Genomic DNA, 24842 nt, shown 5'->3' on the forward strand with positions numbered 1-24842 from the left:
AGCTCCCTCTACCACTTTCTTCTTATGTTGTCCATGTTTTACTACTGACGGCATGCTTCGTCCCACGCTTCGGTGTGGGTAGGCACATATTTCTCCGAGCTTGTTACCAGTATTTTACGTTCTGTTTTATCTTACTGTCCTGAGTGTTTTCTTGACACCCGTCTCAATCTGTTACTGAGCGGGCGCTGAAGACCTTGCCGTCGTGCACCCATACAACCCTCTCCATCCATTCATCTGTCACCATCTTCCCTTAAGCGGCGAGAAACCCAGCGGGTACACATCTTTGAGTACGCCGAACTGGTAGACGAGTGTGCCAGCGCTACCAACAGAGGCATCCAGTAGTGCAGCGAGGCGTTTGTCATGCGTCGGTCACCGTGAAGAGAGAGTGTCCACACGTTCCAACATCACAGGACACACAGCTGTGTGCGACTGGCTGGCACGCAGGAGACTGAGCAGGTTTTGCGCGACCTTGTTGCACTGATGACAGAAGCCTCGCCCAACGAATCACGGTGCTTTGGGTCACTGACATGTCTCCGTAGACATTCTGCAAGCACCTACAGTAGAACCCCTCTAATCCAACCATGGATGGTCCGTCACTCCGATCATGCTGAGGCTCGCGAGCCTGTGCCGACTTGTCACTGACTGGACGCCTGTCGGGCCATTGTTAAGGTGTCTATCGTTGTGCATATTGTTATACTGTACGTTATTGTACAGTTTCATCCTTTGTTGGGGTGAAAAAACATCGTTGTTTGCTTTTTTCCGTGCTCTCTACTGTACTTATTACTGTAGATTCACTGTGTGTACAGTTGTCTGTTTTTCATCATGTCTGGATTCGAACGTAAACACGTAACTCTTTCACTAAATGAAAAATTAGCAGTGCCACAAAGACTGGACGAAGGAGATTCGCTCCCAAAAACTGCAAAGAAACTGAATGTAGGTGTTACGACAATTAAGGATTGGAGGAAGAATCGGAAAGCCATTGTTACGATTGATGATAAAAACACTCTGAAGAATCGCAAAACATTAAAAAAGCCTAAACTTGAACTGCTTGATAACGCATTGTGGATGTAGTTTTGTCAAGAAAGAAGGAAAGAAACTCCAATATCCGGGCCAATTGTCAAAGAAAAAGTTTTGCACAAACAACGGGAAGCCGAAAGTAAATTTGCTGCCAGTGAAGGCTGGATTGATCTTTGGAAAACTCGTCAAAAATGTATCCCTGACCTTTTTTTCCAAGTAATTTGTTTTCGTTTTTACTGTAAAAACAATGCATACAGTATAATCATTTCTTAGTTTATACATACAGTAGTTTATTTCTTTGTAAAAAATATCGTTTTCTATACACTGCTATATACATTTTTAGTTTACAGTTTATATCTTATTATGTACAGTACAGTACTGTAATTTGTTTGTCGTTTTTCCTTTTAAAACCAATACATATTATAATGTGTATAGACGTTTTTAGTTAATATGCTGTTTAACACTGTGTAAAAAACGTCTTTTTATATTACTGTAGATATCTTTTAGTTCTTAAATCGTTTACTTTTTTGTACTAAATGTCTATTTTTATTTTTTGCAATAAATATTAGATTTTTCGAATAATCCGACCTTTTTTTTGTTCCGACCATGGTCCCGGTCCCGAAGCTGACGGATTAGAGGGGTTCTACTGTATGAATATCTGCTATGCTCTGGTATGCGAAAAGACAGTTTTCTACGTGGAATGCAGCTGCATTACGGACGCCAGTTTGAAGACTATGTATAGTACCGCCACCTATCGGAGCTTCATGCAACTATAGCGGCAGAAGTGGAAATATTCCTCGATGCCCCACAGCAAATTTCGCACTTTTGGAACAAAAACTGGCAGAGAAAATAAGTGTTGAAATACATATTGAACGCTCCTCGTAAATGTACCGCGTTGGCGAAGATACCCACTACTGCCTGATTACTCTATGTAGCGGAAAAATAGCCGGGGTGGCCGAGCGGTTCTAGGCGCTACAGTCTGGAACTGCGCCACCGCTACGGTCGCAGGTTCGAATCCCGCCTCGGGCATGGATGTGTGTGATGTCCTTAGGTTAGTTAGGTTTAAGTAGTTCTAAGTTCTAGGGCACTGATGTCCTCAGAATCAAATCCCATAGTGCTCAGATCCATTTGAACCATTTGAAGTAGCAGACTGTAGTGATCTGAAGAGAAATGACCACATAAAAGAAGCAGTAGGAAAAGCAGATTATAGGCAGAGATTCATAGCAAAACTCTTAGAGAAATGAAATTAATTCATGAAACAATTTGCTTACACCTTACTTGTAAGACTTATCCTTGAATACTTGTCATCAGTCTGGGACCCTTGCCAAGTAGTATTAACAGAAGTGATGGAAGAGGTCCGACGAAGAGGAGCACATTAAGTCACGGGATCGTTTAGCCGCTGCGAGAGCTTTACGGACGTGCTTGAATAAACTCCAGTGCCTGACGCTACAACAAAAGCGTTATGTACCACGGAGAGGTTTACTATTGAAATTCAGAGAACTGCATTTCGGCAATATTCGGACAAAGTATTGCTTCCTCCCTCATACACCGTGTGATCAAAAGTATCCGGACACCTGGCTGAAAATGACTTACTAGTCCGTGGCGCCCTCCATCGTTAATGCTGGAATTCAATATGGTGTTGGTCCTACCTTAGCCTTGATAACAGCTTCCACTCTCGCAGGCATACTTTCAATCAGATGCTGGAAGGTTTCTTTGGGAATGGCAGCCCATTCTTCACGGAGTGTTGCACTGAGGAGAGGTGTTGTTCGAAAACATCAGGACTTTGTGCAGGCCAGTCCATTACAGGGATGTTATTGTCGTGTAACCACTCCACCACACTGTGAACAGGTGCTCGATCGTGTTGAAAGATGCAATCGCCATCTCCGAATTGCTCTTCAACAGTGGGAAGCAAGAAGGTGCTTGAAACATCATGTAGGTGTGTGCTGTGATAGTGTCACGCAAAACAGCAAGGGGCGCAAGCCCCCTCCATGAAAAATACGACCACACCAGAACACCACAGTCTCCGAATTTTATTGTTGGCACAACAACCGTTGTCAGATGACGTTCACCGGGCATTCGCCATACCCACACCCTGCCATCGGATCGCTAAATTGTGTACCGTGATTCGTCACTCCACACAATGTTTTTCCACTGTTCAATCGTCCAATGTTTACGCTCCTTACACCAAGCGAGACGTCGTTTGGCATTTACCGTCGTGATGTGTGGCTTATGAGCGGTCGCTCCGTCCTAACTGTCATAGTACTTGCACTGGATCCTCATGCAGTTTGGAATTCCTGTGTGATAGTCTGGATAGATGTCTGCCTTTTACACATTACGACCCTCTTCAACTGTCGGCGGTCTGTGTCAGTCAAAATATGAGGTCGGTCTGCACGCTTTTGTGCTGTACGTGTCCCTCACGTTTCTGCTTCACTATCTCATCCTAAACAGTGGACCTAGGGATGTTTAGGAGTGTGGAAATCTCGGTACAGTCGTATGACACAAGTGACACCCAATTATCCGACCACGTTCGATGTCTGTGAGTTCCTTGGACCGCCCCATTGTGCTCTCTCACGATGTCTAATGACTACTGAGGTTTCTGATATGGAGTACCTGACAGTAGGTGGCAGCACAATGCACATAATATGAAAAACGTATGTTTTTGGATGTGTCCGGATACTTTTGATCACATAGTGAACGTCTCGCGAAATAAGCACGACGCGGTAACCGTTCTTACCTCGCGCGATTCGCGAATGGAACAGGGAATGGGGTAAGTGACAGTGTACCAGAAGAATCCTCCACCATAAGGTGGCTTGCGGAGCAGATGTATATGCAAATGTGATGGAGGACTCAGCTGAGTAGCTTCTAAACTGGGATCGTTGCTCACACCTGTAACAGGGGTTATCTGCAGAGGAAATGGAACTACTGGTGGAAACCGGCCTGGGACAAGACAAGTTTGGACATCGGCTAAATGTGACAACACGTGATGCAATTATGACCCTACGACTTATCTTAGAAGATAGATCGAAGAAAGGTATACCAACACTGGTAGAATCTGTAGACACAGAAAATAAACATTTCGCAACATTGACTGGAATATAAGCTTTGAATTTCTGAAAGTAAGGTGAATAAAACTCAGGGAACGAAAGATTGCCTACAAATTTCTTAAGGTGCGACATGGTCGCGGATTAAAACAGTGATCCAGGAAGTGTAGAATGCTAGTGCTTGTTTTATGTGGTCATTCCTCTTCATCATAAAACTTTTGATACTTAGACTATCGGTTTCGGTCAGCAATCACCATCTTCAGATCTGTTTTATAACACATCCTAATGAAGCAACTAAGGCGTTATTATGTTAGGACACGTTATGAAACAAATTTGAAGATGACCGAAACCCTGTAGTCTAAGGACCAAACGTTCCGTGATCATTGGCGGAAGTAAAAGATATTCATTCTGTCTACAAGCTGTACAGAAACAAGACTGCTCTGATAAAGGAGACCAACACGATAGGGAATCAGTTGTTGAGAAAGGAGTGAAATAGGTTTTCAGCGTATCCCTTATGTTATTAATTCTGTAAATAGATTTAGCAGGGAAACGAAACCGTGTAGAAATCTGGAAAAGGAATTAAAGTTCAGGAAGAAGAAATAAAACAACAATTATTTTGATCCATCGGTCCACAGACGAAAGATGTTTACTGAGAAAGCTATTTTCGTGGTAAGAGGTACTGAAGTAGTCTATGAGCTTTGCTGTTGAATTGCACAATAACTTTTCACTCGTTCTGATATTTTTTGTCTTTACTCATCTGTAAATGCCCTTTTGTTGTTTGTAGTTTGTCTGCTTTTGGTTTAAATCTTATTTTTATGTTTTTCTGTTTCTTTACGTTTTCTGTTTTCTTATGCAAATGGTCTAGGGTTAATTTAGCTCTTTCATATCCTCCCTGATTTCCTTTATTCGCCGTACTTGGTGTTTTATGTTCCAAAGTTTCTCTATAATTGTTTTTTGGTAAACTGTTTTCTGGTGTCATCATAATGAGCCAGAAATGGAGATCCTTTTTTCCGTATAGTATCTGTAATGGGCTCTAGATCACTGTACATCACACTACTTGGAACTATAAGCCATTGTCAATTGTTTTGATGTTTCTTATTTGTGGATGTCCTAGCTATTCATCTCTCTACCTTTAGGATTTTGTCGATCTGTTTTTCTGAGTGACTTCAGAAAAAGTTGCACTTCCGTATGTCACCTGTGGTTGAACCACCGTCTTGTAATGTTGTAGTTTTGAATGACCAACTTTTTTTGTATAAACACTGTGTTAATCTTTGAGCTCTTATCATATTCTTAGTTGTTTCTTATCATGCGTGTTTCTCGTTCAAGTTTCTCTTTCCTGTAACTTGGTGTTATATGGATCTGCTACCATTATCTCAGTCTGTTAGAACGGTATCTGGAGTCCTATTTTTTGTGCTATATTTTTTAGGCTTCTTTAATTTTTTGCTTCTTGAATGTTATTAGCTAGTAATGCTAAGTCATCTGTGAATCCCAATTAATATAAGTTTATTTGCTCCTTCTTGGGTACAATTACTGTATTTTTAGGATTTTCCTTGAACCATTCCTTCATCACACATTCCAGAGTACAGTTGGAAAATAATAGCGATAAACCATCTTCCTGTCTTGACATGTTTTAATCGTAAATGCCTCAGATATTTCTACTCTGATTTTTATTTTAGATTTGGTGCTTTTTAATTTATTAATTTGGGGTAGAGACCGAAATTCCTCAGCACCTTCATTACTGAAGGTCTGTGGACACAATCATAAGCTTTTCTGGAGTCCACGGGATTTCTGACTTCCTGTTTTTGTCTTCTTTTGTAGTAATCCATTTCCAGTTTCAAAGTGGTAATCTGTTCTAGGCAGCTTCTCCATGGTCTAAATTCTCCTTGGTATTCCACTGGTTCACATTCCATTTGATCTCTACAATAGTTGTACGGAATTTTTGACACGGCGTTATGGATGATATCCGAAAGGTACATTCCACTATAGTTGTCTGGATTTGATTTGCCTCCTTTTTTATGCAATGGATGGATTATGGCTGTAGTTAAGCGTTCTGGTAGATCTTCTTTGTTCCAGATTTTCACTATCCGTTGGTGTAATGATATCTTTATTTCATCTGCTGAATATTTCCAAAGTTCCCGAAATGTTTGATCGCCTCCACTTTCTATGTAGTTTTTGAGCTCTTACAAAGTTTCATAGAGTTCTTGGATTGCAGGAAGGTTTATATTTCCTATTGGTGTTTTAACAGAGGCATCTGTGTTTATTTGAACTAGTTCTGGGAAAGTAGTCCAGTTTCAGTAATTTTTTAAATGTTTCTGCTAAAATTTGTGTTTTTGTTTATTGCTGTGGGTCATCTTACTATTTTTATGCTTTAACATTAACGTTTGCGTGTCGTACCTTTGTAGTGGTCTGCAAAATATTTTGTAGTAATCCCCTGAGTTTTTATCCTCACTATTTGTTTGTAGCATTATAAGTATATCTTTTTGATATTGGTGTTTAACCCTTCTTATAATTTCATGGGTTATCTTTCTTTGTTCCGTGCGTTCCACATCTGACTCTTCACTTTAATGACTCTTGACAGCTTAACCACACTCATCGTTGAACCATTACTATTAATTTTTTTCTGAATTTATTTTTGTGGGTTGTAACGTTAAATACAAGAAGAGAATAGGAGCTTTTGACATGTGGTTCTACTGAAGAGCGCTGAAGATTAGATGAGTAGATAGGATAACTAATAAGGAAGCACCGAATGGAATTGAAGAGAAAATATGTCCCTAACGACCTTGCCGTCGATTCTAACTTCCCTTCCTAGACTAAAAGAAGCGATAGGTAGATGCGATACACATTGAGGCCTCAAAGAATTCTCAATTTCTTAATGCAGGGAATTGTCGGCGATAATAACTATAGAAGGGTGGAGGGGGCTGGGTTTTAATGCAGCAGGCAGTAGCAAGTGACTGCTGGTTGCTCAGAATGTAGAGGTCTGCACAAGATAGACTATGTCGGAGAGTTGCATCAAACCCATCTTCGAACTGAAGACCACAATAACATCTGGAAATGAAACCGATGAGCCGGCCATTGTGGAAGAGCGGTTCTAGGCGCCTCAGTCCGGAACCGCGCTGCTGCTACGGTCGCAGGTTCTAATCCTGCCTCGAGCATGGATGTGTGTCATGTCCTTAGGTTAGTTAGTCTATGGGACTGATGACCTCAGATGTTAAGTCCCATAGTGCTTAAAGCCATTTGAACCATTTTGAAACCGATGAACAGCTGGGGTTAACGCAGAATTGGATCTCTGTTCCTTGAGCGACTTAGATGTTCGTTTATGCTGGCTGACCTGGGTGTTCCTTAGTGGTATCTTTGTGTGTGTGTGTGTGTGTGTGTGTGTGTGTGTGTGTGTGTGTGTGTGTGTGTGTGTGTGTGTGTGTAGAAGGAAGGACGGTGTACCTATATTGAGAAAAAACTCATTGCATAAGAAAAAGGGTGTTGTGGAAACACGTACCTCATGAGCACGTGTATCAGAATACAGTTTTAAAACAAGTGCCATTAACAGATATAGTATCAGTGCCGATATGGTGTTCTGATGACGCTGATAAAGATTTTGTTGCTAACGGGATAAGTTTATGATGATGTTATCATAGTTGCAATTAATAAATTAATCGGAAATGTCCACTGCGTCACATAAGTGTCTGCACCACGGGAAAAGTGAAACAAAAAACACCAGTAACTCAAGTAAAAACAAATCGAGTCACACAAAACATACCAGAGTGCCGGTTATTACACACAAAACTACCACCTGGTACCTCTGAACCGCTGTGTTGCCGACTGATGGTTGTGACAGCTATTGGTACAATTCCCAAAACAAACAGATTTACACTATAAAGTTATTCAGAAACTGCTGATAAACTTAACATAATGTTGTATCGGCTTTCATAACAACTGCACCTGTGTTCATCCATCCGACGACCACTGCATTAACTTATTAGCTTCGGTATGGCAAAACAGAAACGATAACAAATAATTACGTCAGTCTTCACAAAAGATCAGTACATCTTCATAAAATCTAAACATGCATAGAACAGTTGTTGACTGCATAACTTTTATAAAAATTCTGATATGCTTAAGTTCAGTTTTGTGAACATTTGTTCTTGTGAGCCCCGTAACAACGATACTTAAATGTCTCTCTTCTCTTCTCTTCTCTCTCTCTCTCTCTCTCTCTCTCTCTCTCTGTCTGTCTCTGTCTCTCTGTGTGTCTGTCTCTCTCTCGCCTCCTCTCTCCCTCTCTCAGAAATATCATCGATTAAAACAATTGCTTCAATGGTGCTGCGAATAGTATAACTACTCTCTGTATTTTTTTTAATCTGATGTAAAAATTAGAATTACTAAAATTAGAATTACTAATGGTACTAATGGTAACTGTGAATGAAACATCTCAAAAATATAATTCTTACTACTTTCAGTGAAATCTAATAAATATTTCTTATACTTTCTTTCACCTTCAAAAGTAAAATTTGGTAAAAATTATAACACATTATTGTATTTAAATTTGCCATTGTATAGTTTCTTTTTTGTCATAATCCCGCAAAAAGATTGTTATCATAAAAAAGTACGTCAACTTAATACATGATTGTTAGTCACGTTACGAAATTTTATACCACAAAGTTATGTGAAATAAATGCCTCAAATGTATTCATTAATTTAAATAAAATTGTCCCAGGTCTCTTATCTGAAACACACGTAAACTAGTCATTTCGAATTTGCTGTTTTATCAACTTTCCAACCGTCACGTAAGTTACACGTGGTGTTCTACGCTAAGACCTTTGCACACCAAGACGTTCTGCTAGGGTAGGGATAACAGCCGCGTCATAATGTGGGAGTGAAGTTTCGCGGGAACTGGAAACGTACTCCAGAGTTGAAGTGCGCGGGACGCTGTGGTTCTTGTGGACAAAAGGACTAAATTGCACGCAGATTTACCATTAAACTCTACCGTTGAATGGGTCAAGTGCAATGTTGCGTCCAGCCGTTGTGAACTGGTACTAAAAATTTGACTGAGGTCACAAAGACGTGGGTAATACTGGCTGAGGCATAATACCATCAACATGGACCACAGACGACAATGTCCCGAGGAAGTGATTCATAGAAATAGTAAATTTTCCGAGATGAGGACGTTTACAGAGCGGTTCTCCAGTGGCTCCGTGACCAAGGAGTGGATTTCTATTGACGAGGAATTTAACATCTGTAGGACAAAATTTTGAAAAACACAGCCCTCAGTCGCGAACACAATTAATTTGTGACCTAGGTTTCGGTGTCACAAGGGACACCTTCATCAGAAAAAATTAAAACTAAATGTTACAGCATAACGAACCAAAAAATACGAAAGCTGTGGTCATATCTGACAGTGTCAGATAGTCAGAATTAAAAGAAAATGCAACATGGGTGCAAGCCACTAGGGGCTGCCATGTGTCCTCTGCTACAGTCAACACAAAACTGAAACATCATGTGACTTGTGCGCCACGGCAACTTCAAGACAATACCGCCATCTGGTGGCTAATTGGTAAAACAAGCTATTTTGTAAACATCTCTTGTAACTGCAGAGAGGGACATGAACAAACACCTGAACGGTGTACATGAAGTAATTACAATAGCGGGATACTGCATGATATAAAATACAACTAATGAAAGTCTGACTGTAGTACAAACAATCCAGAATAAATGCTTAAAGAAGACATATACGAAATAATCCATTAAATGACATTACTGCTTGATATAATAGATACGTTATAAAAACCAATAAAGTATTTTTAATTTACGTATATGTGCCGTAAAAAGTAGAAAGAAAAGTCTCTATGAATCTGCAAGAAGTAGTTGGTACATCAGAATGTTAGATCTCGTCTAGCAGCAGCTTGATACCATTGAAATAACTTCTTCCGCGCAACTGCACCTGCTCGTTGAGAAAAAGTGCGTCATTCGAAAGTAAATGCTTGAAAATTTCCAGTTCCTCCAAAGTATGAAGTTTACGCCCATTTTTTTTCAATATGCAAAATTTCCAGCTTCTCAACCCCTTTAGGAGAGTGCCCTGTGATTAACAGGTGATCTGCAAAAGAAGAATTAGGGGCACACGAACTGTTTTTCCTCAGAAAGTGTTCTTTACAGCGAATTGAAAAGGCACGTCCTGTTTGACCAATATAATAGGCACCGCAAATGTCACATGAAATCTTGTAGACACCAGAACTCTGCAGACGGCTAGTAGTTTACTTTAAATTATGGATGACATTTTTTCTCAAGTTGTTATGTGTAGAAAAGGCAATATTAAATTTGTATTTAATCCGAAGCAACTTTTGAGTCTGGTATTACACTGGTCCTAAAAATGGAATTAAGAAGAATTTTTTCTCCTATTCTTCTGGGACGTTGAGTGAAAGAACCAACTGTAGTCCCCTTCTTGCCAATCTTCTTTCTGAGGATATCATCTACCAACGGAGCTTCGTATCCATTATTGACTGCCACAGTTTTAATAAGATTAATCTCATTATTAGTTTTCTTTCGAGAGGTGAATGGAAAGTGCTCTGTGAATAGCCGAGAAAAAGAAAGCATGTTTGTGAGAGGCTGGATGCGTAGAAGAAGCTGGAACGATTTGTTCAGTTTCAGTCTCATTACGGAAAATGTTGAAGGAAATTGTGTTTTCAATTAACGACAACGTAAGATCGAGGAAATTTAATTGACGATTTTCATTTTTTAGTTCACAAGTGAACTTAATATTATCATGATAATTAAACATTGCATTTTCTTTTAATTCTGACTATCTGACGCTGTCAGGTATGACCGTAGCTTTCGTATTTTTTTGGTACGTTATGCTGTAACATTTAATTTTAATTTTGTCCGAAGAAGGTGTACCTTGTGACACCGAAACCTAGGCCACAAATTAATTGTGTTCGCTACTGAGAGCGCGTTTTTCAAAATTTTGTATTATACAACAGTCGCTGATTGACAGCCATGTTAAAAACCTTAAGACCTGTAGGACGTTCCTATCGTTCTTTACGAGACTTGGTGACTACGGTGAAAAATAATGTCATGTATCTGTGTCACTTTGAAGCGTAGAGTACCATTCAGTAAAAGCTGCTTGGTCTGCCGTAATAATGTGTAGATTACTTTATGAAGTTCTATCGTAAATTCTTGTTTCAGTTATTTGATGGTGACATATTTCCTAACGGTCAAGATGATAATTTGTGCTCTAATTATTATGAAGGGTTAAATTTGCGCCGCGCGTGGTTAGCCGAGCGGTCTAGGCACTGCAGTCATGGACTGTGCGGCTGATCCCGGCGGAGGTTCGAGTCCTCCCTCGGGCATGGGTGTGTGTGTTTGTCATTAGGATAATTTGGGTGAAGTAGGGTGTAAGCTTAGGGACTGATGGCCTTATCTGTTAAGTCCCATAAGATTTCACACACTATTGAACATTTTTGGTTAAATTTGCGTTTCAAGAACGACAGGATACAGACAATGGTTTACTATACGGCATATGCTGCCGACCCCACGCTGTCAGCGGACTAGCAGCCGTACAGCGCAGTTTTCCGGAGGGAAAATTCACCGTAAGCAGGACTGAAATGAAAATACACGGTCCAGTCACTTTAACTTGATATGTCTGCGCAAGCAGAAGAAACTAACGATCAAAGTCCGATAACAATTTATTGGACTGTTCAAGTAACCAAAACAAATTCTCCAAGTATAACAGTAACACAAGAAGCGATCCGTCTTCGAATCACAACTACACACAAGAATAATACAGAAAACAACTGAAATAACTTCCTACTAGTCTCCGATATACCAAGCCTAATCTAGAGATCGGGGAGAAGATCCAAGCCGGGCTGCCGGGGCGGCGGCTATCCATACCTGCTGGTGGTCGATGAACTGCTGATGTGTGGTTTTTTTTTCCTTTATTGTTATTTTAATATCTATACTAACAGGTAGGCTGTCAGCGGCATGCTACGCCGCTCTTCAGCCCTAGTGTTGACAATGACAGAACACAGGTTGGAGAAACAGAATGAACATAGTGACGGGCTAAAAAATAGTGGTCACAGATACACAAAAAAAAAAAAAAAAACACGGAGCCGTTCACACTCGACGATAACGACACCGAAAACACGTTGACACGGCACACAGAACACTGACGAATCCGATGGCACAAGTGAGCGTAGAAGCATAACGGCGGACACTAAAAACACAAAACGACGTCACACACACACGAGACACAGATGGCGATGATCCCCGGCGCGCGAAAGTCCACGTAGCGTGTGCGAGTCCGGGGACCTGCCAAGAGGGGAAGAAAGGTGAGGGTGGGGGAGAGGGTGGGGAGGGGAGAACAAAGATGCCAATGGCTGAGAAGATGGGAGGAGGGGGAGAGGGACAGGGGAGGGGAAGCCCGGGAGAGAGGTGGGGAGAAAGGGAGGAGGGAGGGAGGGTGCCCAAAGGGACAGACAGAGGAAGAGGGAGTGAGGATCAAAGTTGATAGGAGTGGTAGATGGAGGGGAGGAGAACATCATCAGGGAGGGGGAGCAGCTGGAAGCCACTTTGGGAGAGGGTAAGGAGGGTAGAGAGATGGAGACCAGGTGGGACGTGGGAATACAGGTGCAGCAGCGGGCGGGGTTGGGAGAGGATGGGCGAGACAAGCGGGTGAGGAGGGTCGAGTTTGCGGGAGGTGTACAGGATCCGTATCCTCTCAAGGAAAAGGAGGAGGTGGGGGAAAGGAATGAGATTGTACAGGACCCGCGTGGGGGAGGGGAGACGGATGCGATAGGCGAGGTGGAGAGCATGGCGTTCAAGGATTTGAAGGGATTTATAAAAGGAAGGGGGAGGGGCAGAGATCCAGGCCGGCTGGTTGTAGCAGAGGATAGGGTGGATGAGGGATTTATAGGTGTGGAGGAGGGTGGAGGGGTCCAGACCCCACGTACGGCCCGAAAGGAGCTTGAGGAGGCGGAGTCGGGAGTGTGCCTTGGCTTGGATTGTCCGGAGATGGTGGGTCCAGGAGAGGCGACGGTCGAGGGTGACGCCAAGGTACTTGAGGGTGGGAGTGAGGGCGATAGGACGGCCATAGATGGTGAGATAGAAATCAAGGAGGCAGAAGGAAGGGGTGGTTTTGCCTACAATGATCGCCTGGGTTTTGAAGGGATTGACCTTGAGCAACCACTGGTTGCACCAAGCGGTGAACCGGTCAAGATGGGATTGGAGAAGGTGTTGGGAGCGCTGCAGGGTGGGGGCAAGGGCAAGGAAGGCGGTGTCATCGGCAAACTGGAGAAGGTGGACGGGGGGGTGACGGCGGAGGCATGTCCGCCGTATACAAAAGGTACAGAAGGGGGGAGAGGACGGAGCCTTGGGGCACACCGGCGGAGGGAAAAAAGGTGTAGGAATCTGTGTTATGGTGGTAATGTAGGAAGGACGGTGGGAGAGAAAGGAGCCGATCAGACAGACGTAATTAATGGGAAGGGCGAAGGTTTGGAGCTTGAAGAGGAGACCGGAATGCCATACGCGGTCATAAGCACGTTCGAGGTCCAGGGAGAGGAAGATTGCAGAGAGACGGGAATTAAGCTGTTCAGAAAGGAGATCACTGAGGTGAAGGAGAAGGTCGTCGGAAGAGAAGGATGGCTGAAAGCAACACTGGGTGATGGGAAGGAGGCGGTGCTGGCGAAGATGCTGGTGGATGCGGTGGGTGAGGATAGATTCCAGGACCTTGCTGAAGACCGAGGTAAGGCTGAGCCGATGTGCGGCCGAGCGCCGGCCTTTATAGCGCTTCGGCGGATGAGTACCTCGGAACTATTTTCCATCACGTGGTTTCATGTGTGAAATAATTCCGGGATCTACAGCGACCTCTTCCTTATGTTTATGTGGGCCGGTAGTGACCCCTGGTGGCCGCTGGTGTTTTTGCTGTGGTGTTGTTGTTGTGGTGGTGGTTGTTGTGGCCGTTCATCAATAACGCCAGTTGGTTGTGTAGTGCTTCGGTGTGCCTGCGAGGCGGGCAACCCGCGGCTGCAGGCTGTCAGTTTGGTTTCTGATACTGTAGGTGCCGTGACGTCTGGTGGAGAAGGCCACAGCACAACTGTTGAACAACTCACTACCCAGAAGAACCACGGTGCTACCAACAGTGTCTTCTAAACGACACTGGCGAACTTTCCAGCTCATTCGCCTCCGCAGCAGGCGGTAGGTTCATACACACATGGTGATTGCAGTTCATCGGTGATGAAGAATGTAATTTGCACACCAATACAGCAATTGGACGTCCTGTGAGTGGCGATAGGTGTCCTTTTCAGATGAATCACATTTTATGCTCCATCGGGCAGATGGCGGTTGACGTGTAAGGTGTGTAACGTCTGAAAGCAAATATCGTAGGCAGTCGTCGAAAGGGGCCAGGGGGGAGGGATTTCCTCTATGATTTCAACAATATGGAGAGTGCAGTGTATCAACTCAAGTATGCATCTATTCTAGAGGTCTATGCCCACTCCTACATGCAGTTTGTTTTTCCTCGGCACTATCGCATCTACCAGCAGGTCAACACAAGACGTAACGCAGCTCGCAGTGAACTCGTGTGGTTCGAGGAATACCAGGACCATATTATCGCACTGCTCTGGCCACCAAACTCCCCAGATTTAAACCCCGTAGAATATCTGCTGGTCTATGTCGATCGGACTGTTCGCGCCATCGACCGTTACCTTGTGCAGGTGGTCATGGTATTGAAGTCGGCATAGGTCCAGATCCTGTCGATACTTTCCAGAACCAATGAGTACGAACCTCCTTCTGGTGGTAAATGTGGTGATTTACCACCAGAAGGAGGTTCGTACACATTGATCTGAAGATGACCACAGTAGTGTTCGAAACCGGTCACTGTAATAAATAAATTGTGATCAGGACTGTTTTTTGATAGTAAACATTTGTAACACATTGATCACTGTTCGCTCCCACAATGTATTCAAAGGTAATTAATTCATTGAGCTCCTGCTTGGCTCCGAGTGTGGCATGCATAATTCCTCCTCACTCTTGGTAAATGATTAAATGTTATTTTTATGTAAATTGAAGGCTGAGGGGGCGCAAAGGAAAGAAAAGGGAAGGAGCTAAAGTTATCAAATACACTGGGAATTATGCCGAATCAGCGGCGACGAATCAAAATGAATGCCAGACCGGGACTCTAACTGGGGATATCCTGTCTACTAGGTGGTTGCATTAACCACTTCACCACCCGACCACAGTGTCATCAAGCGAGGTAGCCCACTGGTTAGCACTCTGGAATCGCATTCGGAGGACAATGGTTCAAACCAGCGTCCGGCAATCGATATTTATGTTTTCCGTGATTTCCCTAAATCGCTTAAGACAAATGCCAATAAGGCCCCTTTGAGAGGCCACGGCCGATGTACTCCTCCATTTTTCACTAACCCGAGCTTGTGTTACGTCTCTAATAACTTCGCTGTCGACGGAACGTTAGCCCATTAAGTACCAGTGTCCTATTTTGAGAACAGAGCACGTATTTTTTTTATAAATACACAATGAATTATTAATTTGCAACTATTACTGTTCTACGTCATTTGTTGATGCTTTTTATATCAAATGTATGCTTACAGGAAATTAAAAACATAAATCCTACCATTAATTGATTATTGAATACTAAAGCACACTTTTCGTTATTACAGGTATTTACTTTATCGACAATTTAGTAATATTTGAAATGTGTGGCAGAGATCTTTTTATGATTATTTATAGTCAACAATGTGTCTTTTAAACTAATTGCATTGTTAGCTCAATTTGAGTTATATTCATTGTTTTCCATTGTTATAAAATTTGGTGTACTCGAAATAGGACACTGTAACTTGGTGTTTTCGTTTCAGTTATTTGTATTGCTGTACGTTCGAATATGAAACTATATATAGATATTACAGGGTATGAAGTTACTTTGAAATTTACTGCGTATTATGTAAGTATATTTATGAATATGTTACCCATTAGAAAACAATATAGTTCCAGATGGACAGAGGTATTTACACATTCCCTTTTCTGTAGTTTGTGGTAATGTATTATTCTTTCATTTCACTTTATTTTATTACCTTTTATATCATTTCATTTTATATAGATTATAATGGTCTTCGGACGAGATAGATCCTCACTAACGAAGAAATAGAAGAAATAATAAACAGTGACGAGTTCTACAATACGGTGTCAGATGATTAGGACCATATTGATATCACCGTATGTCCTCCTGAAGTAGCAAGTGGCTACTGTTTCAAATTTGATTTATACTGTGGAAAGGATCCAGAAGATACTGCAAGGGATCACCTACTATTGGGATCAAGAGCAGTCCTAAACATGCTGGACTGCATTGAAAAACCCGAGAACCATTGTGAGTACTTTGACAATTTCTTCACTAGTAGAGATCTTCAGATTCATCTGAGAAATTTGGGTTTTCGAGCAACTGGGACTGTCAGAGAGAATCGTTGGTGACTGTCCACTACTGAGCAGCAACGAGCTGAAAAAGACATTTCGAGGAAACTATGACTACCGTTCTACAGGAATGGTGAAGTCTTATTTGGTCGATGGCACGACAACAGATGCGTTACAATTGGTAAAATTTTTGACAAAGTTGAACCTTTGGGAGCAGCTACGCGGTACAGTAGACACGCAGGTAAGAAGACACATGTGCAACAACCTGCCGTTTTGAAGTAGTATAATGCGTACATGGGAGGGAGGTGTTGATCACCATGGTTGGTCAGTTGGAAAATATGCGACGGTAATTAGAGGGAAAAACTGGTACTGGGTCCTATTTACATGTATGCTGGAAATGGTCCTCTTAAATGCCTGGCTCTTCTACAGACTAGTACATGGGGAAAATGCACTGGATTTACTGGATTTCAGACGTGCTGTTACAGTTACATCCCTGAAATTGGACACTGAAAGACCGAATATTGGACGTCCAATGGATTATTCCTAAAGTCAGTTGAGAGTGATACCAGACATCAGGTTTGATGGAATTGGTCATATGATTGACAAAAGAAGCACGCAAAGAAGATGTGTAAGAGCTAAACGCAACGGGAAACAAAAAACGTATTGTCTTAAATGCCGTGTAACACTGTGTGTGAAGTGTTTTGTACCATTTCACAAGAAATAAATAGTTAAGACTTGAATACAGTTTAGTATGCTATACGATACTGTTAGATCCCACGCGACTGCTACGGTCGCAGGTTCGAGTCCTGCCCCAGGCATGGATGTGTGTGATGTCCTTAGGTTGGGTAGGTTTAAGTAGTTCTAAGTTCTAGGGGACTGATGACCTGAGAAGTTAAGTCCCATACTGCTCAGAGCCGTTTGGACGAGTTGGACCATTCTCCTACGGACACGGTTTTTACTGCAAGTCCGCTGACTACCTGGGCGAGCTCCTCGGCCGACTACCCACCTAGCGCCACCTGTCCGCTGTGCCCGTCCGTGCTCTCCACGCTCGCTAGTTTTAGATTCCCTCTGGAGGTCGAACATAAACATGTCCAAAACAACAGACACCAGGCATTCATACAAATGTTATTTGTCCAATATGAGTAGCAGAAAGGCAGAAAACGGAATTGCGACGGGAACGAATTTATGGATCAGCACAATCTCTAATTCTTGATCTGCAACTAATAGAATGATGCAAGAACGTGGAGGTAAATGTAAGTATTTATAGTATTATCGTAGAAGAGCAATGTTTCTTTAAATGGGTCGGATATAAAAAACCAAATTTTGGAAGAAACGCAGGTAGTTTTATTGATCATTTCAGGCCGCCAATCAGTAGCTTCGCCGTATGAGCAACACCGACGTCCCAATCACACTTCTGTAAAATACAATCAAATATTAACCACCATTAATTCAAGTTTAGAACTAATGAAATTAATCTAAATTGTACAACAGTATCACCTTCTACTGTCTGTGCAGATCAAATAGTTTCGAACAAAAAGTCACAGGGAATGTAATATCTATGGTATATGAGATTTATGGAAGTTCATTTTTCTTAATTTTTAATGTACTATTACACCTTCTAGAACGCATCACTACATACTGCCGCGACAGTCGTGGTATACCGACCAATGCAAACAGCTGTCTCAGAGAACGACAAACAGCATTCTCGATGGGGCCCAGTCTGCTTGACGTAGCCGCACCGGTCAACGGCGCACTGTATCAGCGTTCGACAGCATGCATCCCTGGTGGAAATTTCGGGACAAGAGGCACTGTCCCAGGCCTTGAGCGAAAGTTGGAGTTCTTTTCAGCTAGAATTTTGGAAGTTATTTCACGATCCACCTACAGTACACTAGTTGTTGAGGCATGGACATGACGGCCTGCTACTGCTAGATTTCAGATGCACCTGATGATGGGGCTAAGACCCGAAACCGGTGGTACCGTATAGCGAATTCTGTAATGCAAGACTTCAGTCAGTAAAATATTTTACAACTCTAGCGGGTTTCTTTATTATGAACATAAAAACAAAGTTGTTGCACTGTATTTGAGCTGTACAGCACTTCACTTCCGATATACGTACGGATATTTTGTATTTACTTATTATGCCCCTCGTCTCAAGGTCGATTTGTTAGAACGAGTCATGTGGTGTAATTATTTGTTTTAAGATCAAGTCAAATTTTCAACTTGTGATGTAATGATATGCTAAAAAATTAAATCTTTTGTGTTAGGGAATCTGCATTATATTGCTTTGCTAAGCAAAATGAATCCTACTTTGCAAACGAGGGGTAACTTAAATTACTAATCCAACTGTGGCACAAGTCTCGAAGCCTCTGGGTTTCTGTTGCAGGTGAAAACGAGCACGTGACTCAGCACAACGTGATGATGTTCCTGAACCTCATAGAGCTTCGCACCGACGAACTCCTGAACCAGGTATTCTACGCCGAGAAGAGCAAACCGTGGAAGTTGGTTCCGTGCCAGCTTCCAATCATCAAGATCAGGACGCCCAAGAAGCCGAAGGTCAGCCAGGGCGACAAAGGAGCTGTGGACCAGCCCCACATCTGTGAGTTTCCCGCATCCTACTGTTTCCTTGCTTTAGTAAACAAATCAGTCATCAACCAGAACGTCACTTCAATCTCCATCGAGCCTTAATAAATACGGTAGCTATATCCGCATAGCCATAAATCTACTGTGTCGAGCAGCTGCTGCATACACTCAAACCTTGGCGACGAAAACTTCTTTAATGCTCGTTGCTACGCTTCTCAACTCACCTTGACCTCATTAATCGACGTGTTATTCACAGTTATCTGCTTCTCCAATCTCTCATTATTTGGCGTTATCTGCGCCCCCTAGATTTCCGATCTCACACATTTGCTTATTATTCGTAGCCATTAGCGCGTCAAAAGTTGCCATAAACTGGGCTCTATACGGTAAACACGGCTCCAGGCTTCTATCTATACTGTTATCACTTTCTGCAAGAACTTTGCTTGCCTGTGAGAACTCTGTCGCACATAGTTCCGAAGAAACTACTTCTAGAACCTGGTCTCCACCTTCCAAACGTAGGATATCGGCAGCACCACTACAATCCAGTTCACTGAACAACGAATTCGGTTCGCGAATAGTCTACGAATCAGGAACATTGCTCCCTACATTCCATGTTTTGCGATTCTATACTTGCAACTTCTTCCGATGGCGTGTTACTCACGGACTCTTTAAGTCTAGAATTACATTTTCAACGACTGCGCGTACCCATTTTTTTAACCACATAATTCGTCTGCATAGGACTAATTCTGAATACAAATTGACTAACACAAGACCGACGTACTCAAGATGCTCACACGAAAGTAACACATATATGCACAAATTACAACGAAAATTAATTGACCCAACAGATATACACGAATTTCTCCAGGTGCAAATCACATTGAAAATTAATTTTCCTGACTCATATATCAAATTCTCCACACGCAAGTTACAATAAAGTCACACGATCCTACTACCGAAGCCTAAATTAACGCAGAAACACACACTCTCATGTAAAATGAAAACGAGAGAGAGAACGCCGAATGCAAAACACTGGCTATTGCTTAAAACAATCCAGAAGTTGTCCAAGCTCCAAGGAAAAGAATATTTAACTAAAACAATTTACACATGGCACTGAAATCTAACTCCTTTTCAGAAAGTTCTCTGGCAAGCGCATTATTCAGGGTCAGGATCGCCAGGTGAAAGGACAAGGACAAGTATTTAAGAACGTAAAATCCAACCCTATCTAACCTTGGGGTAATTTGAATAATTCATAATGAACAATGACCTGTGTCCAATTATTGCGCAAGGAAATGCTGTAGGATGCGCCATGGATCAGAGGTGGATGGGGCTTGAGATGAATTTGAGTTACTGAAAGCCTGAATACAATTACGAATGTAATGAACGTTTATTGACCACCATATATTACTTAAAACACTTGTGAGCGTAAAATAATGTGACAATTGATAATGCCTTGTGTATATTCAGTTCCATACTTGATGAATCTTAAACCTTATATCTGAGTCCGCTACTAAAGTCGTGGTTTATAGGACGGAAATAATCAGAGGATGGGTTAACCATACACGCTCTTAACATCCACTTGCTGTTGATGAGGTTTACGCAGAGGCCCTCCACAACGAACACACTTGGCTAGCAAAGAGATCGATCGATATTAACACGTGTAATGCAAATGTAAAATTACTGTTGCAATACACAAACGAAGATCAAAATATGAACTAAATACATATTTAACTTAAATACACTAATAAGACGAAGATTACGGAAGCTACAGCAAAAAAGCTCTTAAACCAGAACACGAGCAAGTGATGGTAACGAACAGAGGTAAGTACTGAACAAACAGGAATTTCAGGAGAAACGAATTGGAGTTGCACAGAGGTAACAAGTAGTGAGAGCTGAAGGCTCTTAAACATGAGCACTAACACATCGTTGCCTTCACGATTAATGAAAAAGCTTTCGACAAAGTCAGTAGACCTATATTGCGGCAGATCAGGGGAAGACCCCAATGCACCTCATTAACTCTGTAAAAGCTCTTTACAAAGAGACAAAAATTGTAATTTAAGATGCAGCTAACTGGTACAAAGAATTACCAACAACAAAGAGAATGGACAAGAATGTGGCCTGTTTCCAACTATTTTAACCATCTACACAGATGACCTAGTCAGTGATAGGCGACAAAATTTTACTTACGGCATAATGTTCATCAGGGAGCAATGCTTAACACACTACTATGCGCAGATGATCAAACAGTAATTCAAGAAAATGAGGATAATCTTCAAATATCAGTTTATCACTTTCTTGTATTGGCTTCTAACTATGACATAAACGTCTCCAGTTTTAAAACAAGAGTTGTGTCATTCAATAGAAAATTGTCTCCAAGATCTAAAATTATAATACTGGAACAGATGGCCACTTTCAGTATCTTGGTTGTGACGCGGTACAAAATTGGCAACAAGATCCTAAAATTTGACGCAATCTATTGAACAAATAGAAATACGCTAGAAAATAAAAATCCAGGTAAGATTTTTACAAACTTTGCAGTATGGATTTGAAACCTGAATTCCTACAAAAAGGGATTTGAGCAGGGTGCAGGCTGCAGAAATAAGATTTCTCCGTAGTGTTGAAGGTTGCACCAGAGGAGATGGCTTCAGAAGTTAAGACATTAGAAATGATTACAAATTGATTCAGTGCAAAAGAAAATGGATCTAAACAGAAACAGATGTGCGAATATGTAGAAAGAATACATGAAAATCGACTCCCAAAACAAATTACTAACTACGAATCGAGAGGGACAAGACAGGGTGAAGGCCACGGAAGAAATGGCTGCATCTAGTTGACTGGAACAGGCGAAAACACTTAATCTATAAAGGAAGGAGAGGATAATGGTGGTGGCAATGAAGGAGAAGTAGACAATATCGAATTAGGTCCTCGTTGACCGTATTGTGCTGTTTTCATAGACAAACGGCCCATTTTTGTTTCTTTGTGGCAAACAAAAAACGCGTCGACAGTTATTTTCATCACAAGAAGCTCTTGAGTGCTTCCATAACCATGTCTGAGGTACTAACCTCATTCTGAAAAAAAGAAGGTTACGGAAGTGGTCTGAATACATGCATGATTCTATAAATTTCAAAGGCGAATCTATTGAGAGTACTATGTGTGTGTCCAGGATATGAGCAACTATATCTTTCACATATTCGCATAGTGGCAGATCTACGTAGACTTGAGCCTCTTTTCCATTCACTGGACGATGTCACGTGTCCCAACAGGGACACCGCGCAATGTTTCCGCATATTTGACAAGGGCAGTTATTTGCTGGGATATTCTGCATGCTCGGTAACCCGTGTATCTAACACGATCTAATGTTCCACCAATCTGAAGATGCCCAAATCAGGCGAAATGCGTCGTTGGTACATTAATAATAATTACATTCCCGCAACCAAGACAGCTTGTTTCTTCAGCATGATCATAATATAAAATAGGGAACATTCCCTAACGTTCCGCAAAATTATATTTATTTGGTCACGAGGCAGCTTTCGGATCCTTAGGTCATCTTCAGGCGACAACTGAATGGAGCAAACACGGATAACATGACGTCCGACTTGCAGCGGTGTCATTTATACGTCAGATACTAAAGACAAAAAAATGATGACTGTAGTATTTAATTCGGAAAAGATTAGTTTATGTCGCAGGAACTAGTGACATTAACTAACGAAGGGAACAAAGATTTTTACATGGAGATACGTTTAACAGCTGATCAAAAATAAAGTTGAATTTCAAGTTTTAGTCTATTATTTGTAACTAAAACTTAGTTTAACACAGGGGAAAAGGAAACTGAGTTTGTTCTTTCAATACTAAGCTGGCATTCTCTGTCATATGTTTATTGACTTCCAGTACTCCAGTAAGATCATTTTTGTGCTTTTCTTAACATAATGTAAAACTTCACAGTCTACATCATATGAGTGATTTTTTGTCAAAAGATGATTGTTAGAGATTGAACTTTTCTTTCTTGACTCCAGCTTCCCTCATGTTCCGATAAACTAACTGCCACAAGTCTGACGGCCTAGCTATGGCTTTGCCTCTTAGTCCTATCGTATCTCCTGTTTTAATGGAAAACTTCGAAAAAATGTTCTTATAGAAAAAAGCACTGAAGTGCAAAATAAATACTGGTTCAGATACGTGGGTTATATGCCGTGTTTGTGGACATTACCACTAGGCAATTAGAGACATTACTACAACATTTAACTTCCAACGCGGGGAAATTCAATTCCCAATGGAGCTGGGAGAGTTTTATGCAAGGTAGTCACAAACAGTCTGAAAAGACTGTAAGGGTAGGCTGTACTGAGAAATGATTGTTAAGAAAAAATTCTATACACTGCGCTGTTTCCGAGCTAGTTAGCTTGAAGTTAGCCAGCGAGACCGCTGCGAGCGCAAATTCAAATAGCCGTCAGAGTCGGTGTTGCCAAAAAAGTTCTCTGTTTGGTTTCCTAACAAAGAACAAGAGGGCGGTACAAAAGTTGGACATGGGGCAGAAGTAAGGACTGAAACTGAGCCAAAGGCTGAGCAGTCTCGTGCGCTATTGTCTACACGGTGAGAGCAACTTACACTAATTATATCTGATGTGAATAAATGCTTTTTTCGAGATTTTGACGGTGCTAACCATTTTTTGAAAATTTTACTAATGATTTTTTGTTAATAGTTATGATTTACGATTGAAGTAATCACTCAAGAAACAAACTTTTCTCATTTTCCACCGCAGTACCAGGGTTCTCAAAGTCAGAGGGAAAGTTTGGAAACCCTGTACTAGAGTCAATAGTGATTTGTGTTTCTTTCTAGTGACCCTGGCTTTGGGCTGCGTCCCTCCTGCAAGAAAACAACCTGCAAAAATCTCACATGGTCATACATCAGACACCGTCCCCCGGAACAGGCACAAGCGCTTGCAAGCCAAACAGTGATCCGCGCTCGTCTCGTATGTTGGTAAATGTTCCGTAAACAACAGTTGCAGCAGTACCCTGGTTTGTTGTCGTCGGAGCCTCTGGAAGCAGCCATGAGAGGCGTCAAGTCTGGTGGCAGCAGAGCGCGCTTCCACGGCCACGGAAGAGTGAACACGGGCAGTATTCTCCTGCGTTACGTCACTTGTTCGCCAACAGCTCGCACTTAATCTGAGCGCCGTGGTAGTATATAGGCGAGCGCTCAATCACGGATTAGTAGTTTGGTTTCAGCTGTCAAAGCAGTCATTCCTTTGAGTTCTCCGAGACAGGCGCCGACTGCATCCGCAACCCAGCAATCCGAGTTTCACTAAAAATCACCCACATACAGTGTTTAGCTTCTAATCTGCACCGAACAGTGACTTCACTTTTTCAGGCTTCGGCTTTACGCCAACGTAGTACTGATCATGTGATTAACTTATGAACATTCAGAGTTATTCTGGGCTTGAACTCACTTTAGCCTTCAGTGAACACCACTGAACTTTCATTTGTATGTAACTTAACAATCCACGAAGAAGACTTTGTTCTTTACTACTCTAATGAAGCTAGTCTACATATTTTACCTGGGCAATGTCCTCATTGCGCCTTCAACGACACAAGACACATATCTTGAGAGTTTCCTGGCTCTAATGCCCCCCCCCCCCCACCCCACTCTCAGTTTTTGTTGTGTGTCATTTGGCAATGAAGAATTTTCTGATCACTGCGACCCTCTCCCCCCTGCTCTCAGTTTTCATCCCATTGTCACTTGGCGCTGAGGAGTTTCCCAGCCCCAGAACCCCCTTCTAGCTCAGTTTTCGTCCAACCATTTGGCGACGAGTAAACA

General features: G+C 42.0%; 1 protein-coding gene across 1 annotated transcript in view; it reads left to right on the forward strand.

Annotated features, from left to right (window-relative positions):
- Positions 1-24842, forward strand: part of LOC126285308 (uncharacterized) — a 51114-nt gene that overhangs the window by 22318 nt on the left and 3954 nt on the right. Inside the window, exon 3 of the mRNA XM_049984604.1 lies at positions 18844-19056. Coding sequence (XP_049840561.1) covers positions 18844-19056 — 213 coding nt within the window. The remainder of the gene's footprint in view (positions 1-18843; positions 19057-24842) is intronic.

Source organism: Schistocerca gregaria, chromosome 8, assembly GCF_023897955.1.
Source record: "Schistocerca gregaria isolate iqSchGreg1 chromosome 8, iqSchGreg1.2, whole genome shotgun sequence".
NCBI lineage: Eukaryota > Metazoa > Arthropoda > Insecta > Orthoptera > Acrididae > Schistocerca > Schistocerca gregaria.